General features: G+C 31.4%; 1 protein-coding gene across 2 annotated transcripts; it reads left to right on the top strand.

Moving 5' to 3' along the window:
• Positions 1 to 3,598: 3,598 nt before the first annotated feature.
• Positions 3,599 to 8,951, top strand: LOC120114371 (protein LNK1-like). Of its 2 annotated transcripts, XM_039135308.1 has the most exons (8): positions 3,599 to 3,810; positions 4,322 to 4,437; positions 5,461 to 6,035; positions 6,197 to 6,521; positions 6,908 to 7,615; positions 7,709 to 7,851; positions 8,580 to 8,697; positions 8,787 to 8,951. In XM_039135308.1, the coding sequence occupies exons 2-8, from the start codon at positions 4,414 to 4,416 to the stop codon at positions 8,796 to 8,798; spliced, it is 1,905 nt and encodes a 634-aa protein (XP_038991239.1). In that variant the 5' UTR covers positions 3,599 to 3,810; positions 4,322 to 4,413; the 3' UTR covers positions 8,799 to 8,951. The 2 variants fall into 2 exon arrangements, with proteins under 2 accessions (XP_038991239.1, XP_038991240.1); XM_039135309.1 differs by lacking the exon at positions 3,599 to 3,810 and having other exon boundaries at positions 4,324 to 4,430; positions 8,787 to 8,949.
• The last annotated feature ends 1,529 nt before the right edge of the window (positions 8,952 to 10,480 follow it).

The following is a 10,480-nucleotide window of genomic DNA, read 5'->3' as shown; positions in this document are numbered from 1 at the left end:
CTACAGTAATTTCAAGCCCAACGGTCATAAAATTCAAATATTACAAAGGTAGTACCGATACTCATTGAAGGAGTACCGATATTACTTGTTCTGGACAATTTTATTTTGCAGAAAATGAATCCCCAATGGCTATATACGACTTCAAACTCATTCCAACTTATAAATACATGTTCAAAACACTTGAAGAATAAAGAGAACACCTATCCAAGTTTTCAAACACAAGAGAAGAGTTTGTCAATCTTATTTTTTCTATTCTCTTGTAAATATTGTGTTCTTGTGAGCTTAAATTTTGTAACTTTGAGAGGTTTTCTTGTTTATTTCTTTTATCCTTTTTTAAAAGGAAAGGTTCTAGTTGAGCCCTTGAAAAGCTAGGGATAAGGTTCTAGTTTAGCCCGTGAAAAACTAGGGAGTTGTAAAGGTTATCTCTTTGTCCTGTAAAAAGAAAGAACAAATTAGTGAATTTGTTGGAAAATCCTTGGTGGGGAGCTAAGGTAGTGGATGTAGACTTGGTTGAGAAGTCAAACCACTATAAATCGTTGTGCAATTTTCTATCTTTCAATCTCCTTACTCCCTAAACACAAAAACCGACTCTACCCCTCTTGGTGAACCCCTTCGATTGTCGATTCGAGCTTTCGCAAAATCTCAACAATTGTCTTTGTACACGTGACTATTAATGGGTCGAGTCATGATTGATATGACAAAGGGAACTTTAATCCTATATTGATAAAGTTTATGGATAAGTTTGTTATAGAATACTTATTGCATGATAACAAAATTTTGAGCTCATAAGGTTATACATTTATCATGAAACATATGTTGCCCGAGTGGGAGATTGTTGGATTAAAATTCATATTACGAGCACATATTTTTCATGTATATTGTTATCATAAAATATGACATAAATTAAGTGACCAATTATGTAATAAAGTCATAAGGTGCTAGAAGTATCATGGAAATAAAAGTGTAGATACTATTAAAGTTGTATTTATTATTTGATGAAAGGCAGAGTTATAAGTATATACAATAACAAATTCTTAAATCAGTTATATAAAAGGGGTTTTAGTCCCAAGAAATAGGTTATCTCTTATTTTTCTTATCCCGTCAGAGAGTTTATACTCAAGAGAACTCTATCTTCTTGGAAGATCATAACCAAAGAAAGATTCAAGGATTTCAACCTATCAATTAATCCAGGTACGCTTCTGCATTTAGTATTTTACTTTTGATGATTTCACATAATTAGTTCTAACATCTCAGAGATAAAATTTATGATAATACTTCAACATGTATTTGGTCTTGCAGAGTTATACTCTTTGTTCTTATGGCTGGTTATTTGCCTTTCAATGAGCCAAGCCTTTTGTTTTTACGGCTGATTTTAGTTGTCCTTCGTGGTTTTCATTTGGTGCAAGGAAATTGATCAATTTCAAACACTCTTACATGTATAATAGTTCCTATTTATCTTTGACTATCGGCATTCAGTAGTGGACGATGTCGATCACCAAATCTCAACATTTTAATATCAAATTCACTAATTTCTTCCTCTTCAGTTTTAGAATAACCATTTCTCTTCTCAGAACTTGCCTAAGAGAATTTCACATTCTCATTCGTTTCCTTATAGTTTGAGATTGATTGATATAGTGTTGGTGTGATAGTTTATGGTACTGATGTGATCATCCATATGTAAATAACGACGAGGTAAATAAGCTTAATTGATTTTTTTGACTGAGTTCAAGAACTTTGATTTTTTATAAAATCTAATTTTTATAAAAAGTTTGAGAATTTATTTAATATCTACATAAACAATAAGACTTCAAAAAAAAATATCAAAATATAAAAAATTACTCGAAATTTACATAATGTTATTACCTCTACGTTTGACTAAATAGTCATTTTAACTCTTTTTTTGGAACATTTTGGTCGACAACTTTTCATTTTTAGAAGGGGAAAAACCTCTATTTAGATGGAAAATGTTAGTTAGTAAGCTATTAATGTCTAAGATAAAGATTTTTTACCTTAAGCTGAAATGTTATGCGCCAAAATGTTAAAAAAATAAGGTCCAAAATGACTATTCAACTAACGTTAGGGGACTTTCCACCCTTAAAGGAAACAATTGGCTAAAATGCTTCAAATGAGTAGGGATCAAAGTGACTATTTAGTCAAACGTTATAGACAATTTGTGACATTATGCTTTAATTTTTTTAATAATTTATCATTTTATAAATTTTATTTGTTATTTTACTTATTTTTTTAAAAACATTTACGGTATTTTTTATTTAAATATATTTATAATATATTAAAAAATTGAACACTTTTTTTTGAAAAAGTCTTCAATTATCTTTCATTAATTTCTTTAATGAAATAATAATTCATTAATTTTGTTAAAAAAAGAAAATATCCAAAAATAAAATAAAGGTAAAAACATGATTAGGATATTTTCTATAGCCATTGACATAAGAAATTAACTACTTAAGATCATACAATGAACATACAAGAAAAATATAAACTCATCCAAAAACTTGAACATAGTATAGATACAAACAGATCTGATTGTATCGATAAATGAACCACAACCATATCGATCTTATCGATAATATCATACATATCATATCAAATTTATATTTTTTTTATTAATCTAAGGTAAGAATAAGGTAGTATTTGTTCAACAATAACTCTCAACCATTCGATATTAAATGTTCATACCTCTGACATTCATCTCTAACCCGAAACCTCAAAAAATAACAATAATTTCTTTACTACTAAAGTTGTTTGATTCGTGCAAATTTTTATATGTAAGAAATAATGACTTTTTAATATAAAATTAGTAATTTATGAATCATTATGACAAAAAAAACTATATTTTTAAATAAAACATATTACCTCAGTCCCAGTTGAGGTGTCTACTATTGACTTTTTTGGTCAATTTTTGAACTTTGAATTTTTATTTTTTTAAATATATTATTGATAAAAATATAAAAAATTATATTTTAAAAACCTTCAATTAAGTAGTTTTGAAATATATATTTTATATAATTGAATTGTTTAAAATATTTAAAATAAGTGTAATAAAAAATTTTAAAAAAATTAATATTTAAAAAGTCAAAAAAGAGACAATTTTAGTATGAGGGAGTGAATATAATTTAAGAGCCAATTAGTGAATAAAAGCTTAGTGGCAGTAATAGTAATGCATATTAGAAAAATTGAACAGAGTTAATCAACCATTGATTAATTAATTAATTTGTTAGTATTAGAAAACTGAATGGTCGGCAGATTAATTAAAAAAACATTAAACTTGTCAAACCACTACCCAAAGCACATGAACGGTTTAATCCCAACTTTTAAAAATTCCTCGCCAAGTGTCCCGGACACGTGTCGACATTCCCGAAGTTTACACGTGCGCAGACCAATCACGTCAAAGAAACTGATCGGCCTGACTCTGATCCACTAGTTCAGATATAGTGATATCTACCGGTTTTAGCACAGCCGTTGTTTTGTTCTCCTCGCCACGTTTCATCCCTACCAATACCACCACCTTCCTTTTACCTCTTAACCTTTTTAAAAATAAGACTAATTAAATTATAATTTTATTCCCATTCAGAAGAGAGAAGAAAGAAATTCATTTATGAAAATAAAAACGAAGTCGAGTGCTTACTTTGTTCAATTCTTGTCCAGAATCTCTTAGAAATCTCATCTCTTGAATTAGGGGTTTTGTTTACTTCTGAATAGCTGCGTGCTGTGGATTTCGGAGCCTTCGTTCTACGTTTGTTGGCAAAACTAAACTCCTTTTTCGTTTTCCTTGGAGTATTTGATTTTCAGGTGAAATTTGTCAGTTCTAGATCAGACTTCGTTTGAAGATCGTTTCTGCTTTGTTTTTTCTTTGAAACTTATGGTTTTGATTGGTTTGGTTTGATTTGGATTTCTTGCAGATATATTTGTGTGGTTTGCATACAAAATGCAGGAAATGAATCGGAATTTTATATATTTTTTAACTAAAAGTCTAAAAGTTAAATTAAAACTTATTGTGCATACAATATTTATTACTTTTATGTTATTAAGATTTGTTTTTTTTCTCAATTCTTCGGCGGATTGGTTGTTGGGGAACAAAATGGTTGCTACGATAGATTTGCGCATAAGAAATAATGAATTTGAAGTGCTAGGTTAATATATATTATTTGCTATAAGAGTTGCAGATTGAAGTAATTTTCTTTTTGTTTGGTTAGTATTCATAGCTTTCAGATTTTGAACTTGATTATGATTCCAAATTTTGAGCTGGTATAATCTGCTGAGGGGTTTTCCTGATCTGTTATAATTATTCTGTTTGTGTCAGAAAGCTAAACCAGACATACATGTCTGCCATAAACATGACAGCGGGTCAACAGATTGGATTTGTTTTTAGCGGTGGATAAGGATCTTGAAGAAATGTCTGATTTGTGCAGGTTTGATGTAGGTTTCTTAATTTTATTTTAAAAAAAAGTTTGTTCGACTTACTTTCATGATCTAGTTGTATGGTACCACTGTGTCAATAAAGCTTTTTTGTGGTATGCAATCATTTCAGCTTCTTGATTCAACTTGAGATTTTTGTTTTACTTCCAGTTGCTCAGTAGAAGTGATTTCACATGTCAATAGAGCTTATAACTTTAGTGTGGAATAGTACCCCTATTGTTATTATAGTAGTGGAGTAATTTGAAAATCGAGGGTGTGATGGATTTATCATGGAAGAGAAAGAATCTTAAGTGTTTTGAAGCTTTTTGGCCCCTTTATTTGAGGGTTTGCTGTTGCCTTTTGACTTTGTTTATGAAATGGGATTTTAGGGTTTATTTTGCTCACTGTCTTATTGGAGCAGGCTAGATTTAAGTCCTAGTTTGATATTTGATTTGTCAATAACGGAATTGGATATTTTCTGTGTTTATATGATAAGCTCATCAACAAATTTCACCCCTAAATGGTTTTATCTGTTTAATTTACGGTGCTTATCAATGATTGAACCCATGCTTGTTAGCTGGAGATTAATATAATTGTTCGAATAACAATACCTTTATGCGAATTTCATCTTGTCAGAGTGTTGTTATAGGTAAGATTTTATTCACTTCAAGGATGAGATTTTCTAATATTCATTTGTTGTATAATACCAATTTTTGGTGCAATAAAGCCATTATCTAGTTCAATGGCTAAAACCTATGGTTCTAGACAGGGGCTCGAGCAGAATGTAACTGTTTTACCAAAAAATACTTAGGAATAGGATAAATCTGATTGGCTCATAATTGGATGCCTTCACATTGCATTTTCAGACTCTCCTGGAGACTCATTGGTGACTTTAATGTTTTTGGTGCCTTACCATTTTAAGGAATATTTGCTCCACAGGGTGCATATATATAATTTCAAAATTATTGAATTTCATATTCTTCATTTTAATTTCCTTTGGTGAAGAATTACGGAATGACTAAACTTGAGCAATTCATGTTACAGTTTGTAGATAATGTTTGGGAGAAATTTGTTGTTAGTGATGATCATATAGTGCCGTGTACTGTTAATGAGTATGGTGCTCAATTCAAAGCTCATGGTGATAGTCGAAAAAAACCACAACATGAAGTGATTGAAGCTACTAGGAGTTCTGTGGATATGACTAAATATAGTATTTTGGGGGAGAAGGAAAAAGGTTTACATACTTTGACCAAAAGCAGGATGTTAGAGAAGGGTCTGTGGTCTCACAGTCCTGATGGTACGCTTTCCACTTCAGGTAATAATGAATCACTCAAAGAAGTAACAAGCCTGGCTTCTGATGATCCATGTATGTCCAACCATGGTCTAAAAACTGGAAGTGATTCAGTTGGCAGTGAGTTTTGTGCTGATGATTCTATCTTGGTTGACAAGTGTGCTACAGAGGACAATGATGCTTACTGTTTTCCACTAAATCTCATAACGGAAGCTGATGACGATCTCGGTTTTTTTAATAATCACCATGAAGACAAAGAAAACAGTGATCTTTTATATTATGGCTGGGAAGATATAGACAATTTTGATGAGGTTGACAGGATGTTCAGGTAGTTTATATAATCCCATTATTAATTATTTTTTACATGTTATGCCTTGCTATGTAGAATCCGACATGTAGCTTGAGTAGGACCTCTCCATACATCTTTGTGTGAATGTATTTAGGTTTTCAGAGTACTATTGATACTTATCCTTCCTTATTTTCTGGCAGAAGTTGTGACTCAACATTTGGGTTGGGGAGTCTCAGTAATGAAGATGATTTGTGCTGGTTTTCATCTTCACAAGTGACTGAAGGATCTCACGATGCATTTAAGGCTGATGCTAAACTGAATAGTATACCACAGCATTGTGCAAGTTCTAGACTAGACTGTGCAGTTTCTTCAACTGTTGAGTCCAGCGAGAAAAGTGTACATTCAAGTGACAATGCAGGTTCCCGTAGTATAAACGGTGATAATGCTGGTCTTTCTCACATGTCATATTTAAATGTATCCAATGAAGAATCTGAAAGTAAGGATGGGTTGACACTAATTGAGCAGGTTAGTAAAATGTTCCTTGTTTCTTAAAGTTACCTCTATATTTGATTATATATGATTTCACATTTTGTTTTAGATATCTAAATTTTGACACCTAGAACTTTTCTTTCTCCAAAAACTTTATACACACTTCTTTTTTAATATAAATGCCATGCTACAACTAATTCAGATGAAAAGTGGATTGTGGACTTTGAAGGTAAATGCCAGCTTATTATTACTATGATTTACATCCTCTTTCTAGTGCTTGTTCATAGTTGACTTAGATCTCCAATTTAGAGTTAGATAATGATCAACATGCTCCACTCATTAGCTGATTTCTGAAGAAAGTTTCCTCTCTGAAGTTTTCATTGACATATTGTTCCAAAGTTGAATGCATTGCCGAATTACAGATCAGTCCACCAAAAAAACAGTCGAAGCAACTGAGTGCATCAGGAGAAAGAAAAGATCATCATCTGGAAAATGATGGTTCCTTTTACCAATATGGTAACATCAAGCAGTCTGCAGATGTGAAGCACACATTTAATGAGTCATCCTGTCAATTCTTTTCTCCGTCAAGCCTTCAGCCACACAAACAAAACTTTGGACCTGATTCTCTGAGTTACGTACATACAAATGTTCCTCAAATGCATCTCAACTACATCAGTTCTTTAGATCAAATTTTAGAATGTCCAACTCTATTGAGTACCAAATCTGAAAATAATGGAAACCCTTCTTCAACAAATGAGTCATCTTATGCTTCAGATCAGGTGCAGTCAATAGAGAGCTCTAGTGGGCCTTCATTTGGGGCTTCTTCCACTATAATTAATGAGAAGAGGGGAAATCTACATTACCAGCAAGATACACAAGCCCCACGTAAAAGGAATGTAAAACATGCAAAAGTGGGCAGTAAGATGGCATTTTATGATCCAGTTACTGTTCAAAAGCAGTTCCACCAATCTGAACAATATGGCCATAGTGAAGTTCCGGGAGTTAGTGTACGAAAGCCGGCAGAATTAGATTCTTCAAATGATCAGCCGGGCTCTTGTATGAGTTATGTGTTGGATGAAGTCTCACTAGAAGCATCTGGTTTTTGGCAGCTTCAACAGGTCGTGGACAAGGTATAATAGATGGAAGGATTTTGTGATATACATGTTCATTTTGGTAATCAATAAACATGTCAATTGATCAAATTAAAATGCTTGCATTTTCAGTTGGATATCAGGACAAAATTGTGCATACGGGATAGTCTGTATCGATTGGCTATGAGTGCTGAACAAAGGCATAATTGCACAAATACAGAAGGTGACATCAAAGATGAAATGGATATAGCTGGTTCTTTTGTGAGAACAAACAAGTACGTGTTTGTTTCTTGAACGTGAATTTCTTTGTACATTTTACATTGCACGTCTGTTCAACTTTGACCATTGAATAGTGATACATAGGGTACATAATGAATTAATGATGGGGTAGAAATACTTGAACCATTCAATTTTTGGTTTCCTAGATTTTAGGGACTATCCAGCTAGCTTGTGTCAGTTCGTGTATTATTAAGGCACTCATAATTTTGAATTTTGAACTATAGACCTATATACTTTGACTCGGGTGTGATTGTTGGACCGACTATATACTTAATTTTTTCTAGACTTTCTCATGTGTTTGGATGATCATGTCTGGATAGGTACTTGATACAAGTATTTCAATAATGAAGTCTGATTGAATTATTATAGACATCTAGGTTAAAAATGCGGCCATGCTATTTATGAGCTTACCTATTAGAACAGAATTTAACATCAGTTTGCAATATCGAGTATGTTGATTAAGCTCTACCTGCTACCTACAATGCTCCTTTCTGCTACTAGTTTCGTGAAGAAAGAAATTAATAGAGGCGAACACAGCAGTGACCCTTTCGGGTGTTGTATACTATTAGACCTTGATTTACATCTTGAATGTGATGCTGGCTGTTCTAAACTATATACTTGTTACATCTCGTGTGTCGTGCGCATTTCTGTTTCTTTTGTTTATTCAATCCAATATTCCAATCGGTTGTTTTTCTTGTAATTCTAAATATTGAGTTTTGTTCAGGTGCACTGGATTAATGGATATGGAAACTGGCACAAACCCTATAGATAGATCCATGGCACACCTACTATTTCACAGGCCTTCAGGGTCTACTAACATTGATACCAAGTCTCGCGGCATGGTAAGCATTCCTTCATCGCTTGTCGTTCTTTACGTTAATGTTGAAGAAAATTCATGTTTCATAAGCCTCAAAGCCTTATTGAATGGCAGATTCATGGCTGAAAATGCAGTGGGGGAAGAAGAATCTGTTGCTGGTTCATATAGAAAATACCGGCAACAAGTTAACTATGACTTTGTTAACTCCCTTGTAAAACATGTAAGTTATGATGGTGTAAGATGATTGTCGTTAGACCTCAAAATCAAAGCAGTTTTCTCTCTCTTATATACAATGTATTGTAGTATGTGTTGTAAATATCTGTCCCTAATACATTAGAGTGATGGTAATGGATTTTCCTTTTCATGGTATACTAAAATTTATAATATTTTATTAAAGTCGAAAACATATTTTTAATTTATCAAACGATCTCAATAATATATCTCAATAATAAATAAAAGGGAGTAATATGATGTTTTGGATTTAAACAGTTGTACTGTAAGATGTACGTGCATTATTAACAGTTAATTTTTTTTTGATAAATCATCCAATATTATTTAAAAAATAATTTAAAATTTAAATTTTTTATATATTACAATTTTTATGGTACATTAAATGTATATTGGCTTATTAGAGGGTTTTAAAGTTGTATTTAGATTTTTTAAAACTTAAAATTTTATATACAACAATATTTATAGTCAATACTGATAGTATTTTATTTTTAATTATTTATTAAAATAAATAATTGTATTGAAATATTTAATTTGATCAAAATATTTTATAGATTAAATTTTTTCAATTACTTATTAAAATATGCAAACACTATAATATTTAATTTAAGGTTTTGTAGTGTTGTTAAGATTTATAACCTCTCATAATTCATAGGTTTTTTTTTTATAAAAAAACATGTATTTTAAAATTTTTAAAACTTGTAATAAAATTCTCTTCAAAATTTTTAAAATTATAATATATTTTTTAAAATTTGTAATAATAACCTCTCATAATTTATAATACTATTATGGTGGCAAGCGTATGCTCAATCGGATCAGAGGAATTAGATACTCGAGTACGTCCCTCAGATGACTTGACCTCAGGAACTGTTAGATCTCTATTAAAATCAGTCGTTCGGCCTCTACGGTCTCGAGCGCTACAACCTCTACAGGATGGTGCAGAAGGACGTCAACCTCTATAGTGTGGCATAATACCTATAGTCAATACGGATTTCAGAAAATATTTCATATCTGATATTAGAGTCTCATAATAGAATATTCATATTTTAAAACAAACAAGATTAAAATCATTTAGCAAAAATCTATAGTCAATATAGATTTCAGAAAATATTTCACATTCCCAAAAAACAATTTCTTCGATGCATGCCAAAACTTATTTTATAGAACAATATAAATTTGTCGTGCAACATAGTTTGAGTGTTAAACTTAAGCCCTGATATCACTAATTGCAATCCCCTAGACCCGACTTGATAGATACGGAAGACCACAATAATAATTCAATTTAACAGAAATCATAAAACTTTTAGATTAAAACATGCATCGTTAGTAAATATATAACCATGAATATGAGTTCATAATACATACTGTAATAGGAGTTTAAAATCCAAAGCAGACAAAACAATTTAATATCCCAAAATTCTCATAAATAAATATAAAATTAACAGGAAATAAATACTATAAAAACTGAAAATATATGTACGAAGTTCATAAATAAAACGAGTTACTAAACGATCATCCAAGTATTGGTCATAGTCTGAATGGTCAAAGGAATCTAAAAAGATATAAACTAGAAAAGTGAG

The sequence above is a fragment of the Hibiscus syriacus genome, unplaced genomic scaffold, assembly GCF_006381635.1.
Source record: "Hibiscus syriacus cultivar Baekdansim isolate YM2019G1 unplaced genomic scaffold, ASM638163v2 tig00110223_pilon, whole genome shotgun sequence".
Classification (NCBI taxonomy): domain Eukaryota; kingdom Viridiplantae; phylum Streptophyta; class Magnoliopsida; order Malvales; family Malvaceae; genus Hibiscus; species Hibiscus syriacus.
This window is presented reverse-complemented; position numbering and strand designations above follow the sequence as displayed.

Bases quoted from the DNA above. Each gene is read 5' to 3' on its own strand.
- LOC120114371 (XM_039135308.1), top strand. From the start codon at position 4,414: ATGTCTGATTTGTGCAGGTTTGAT. The intron at 6,522-6,907 runs GTTAGTAAAATG...GCCGAATTACAG, and splicing joins GGTTGACACTAATTGAGCAG to ATCAGTCCACCAAAAAAACA. The intron at 7,852-8,579 runs GTACGTGTTTGT...AGTTTTGTTCAG, and splicing joins TCTTTTGTGAGAACAAACAA to GTGCACTGGATTAATGGATA.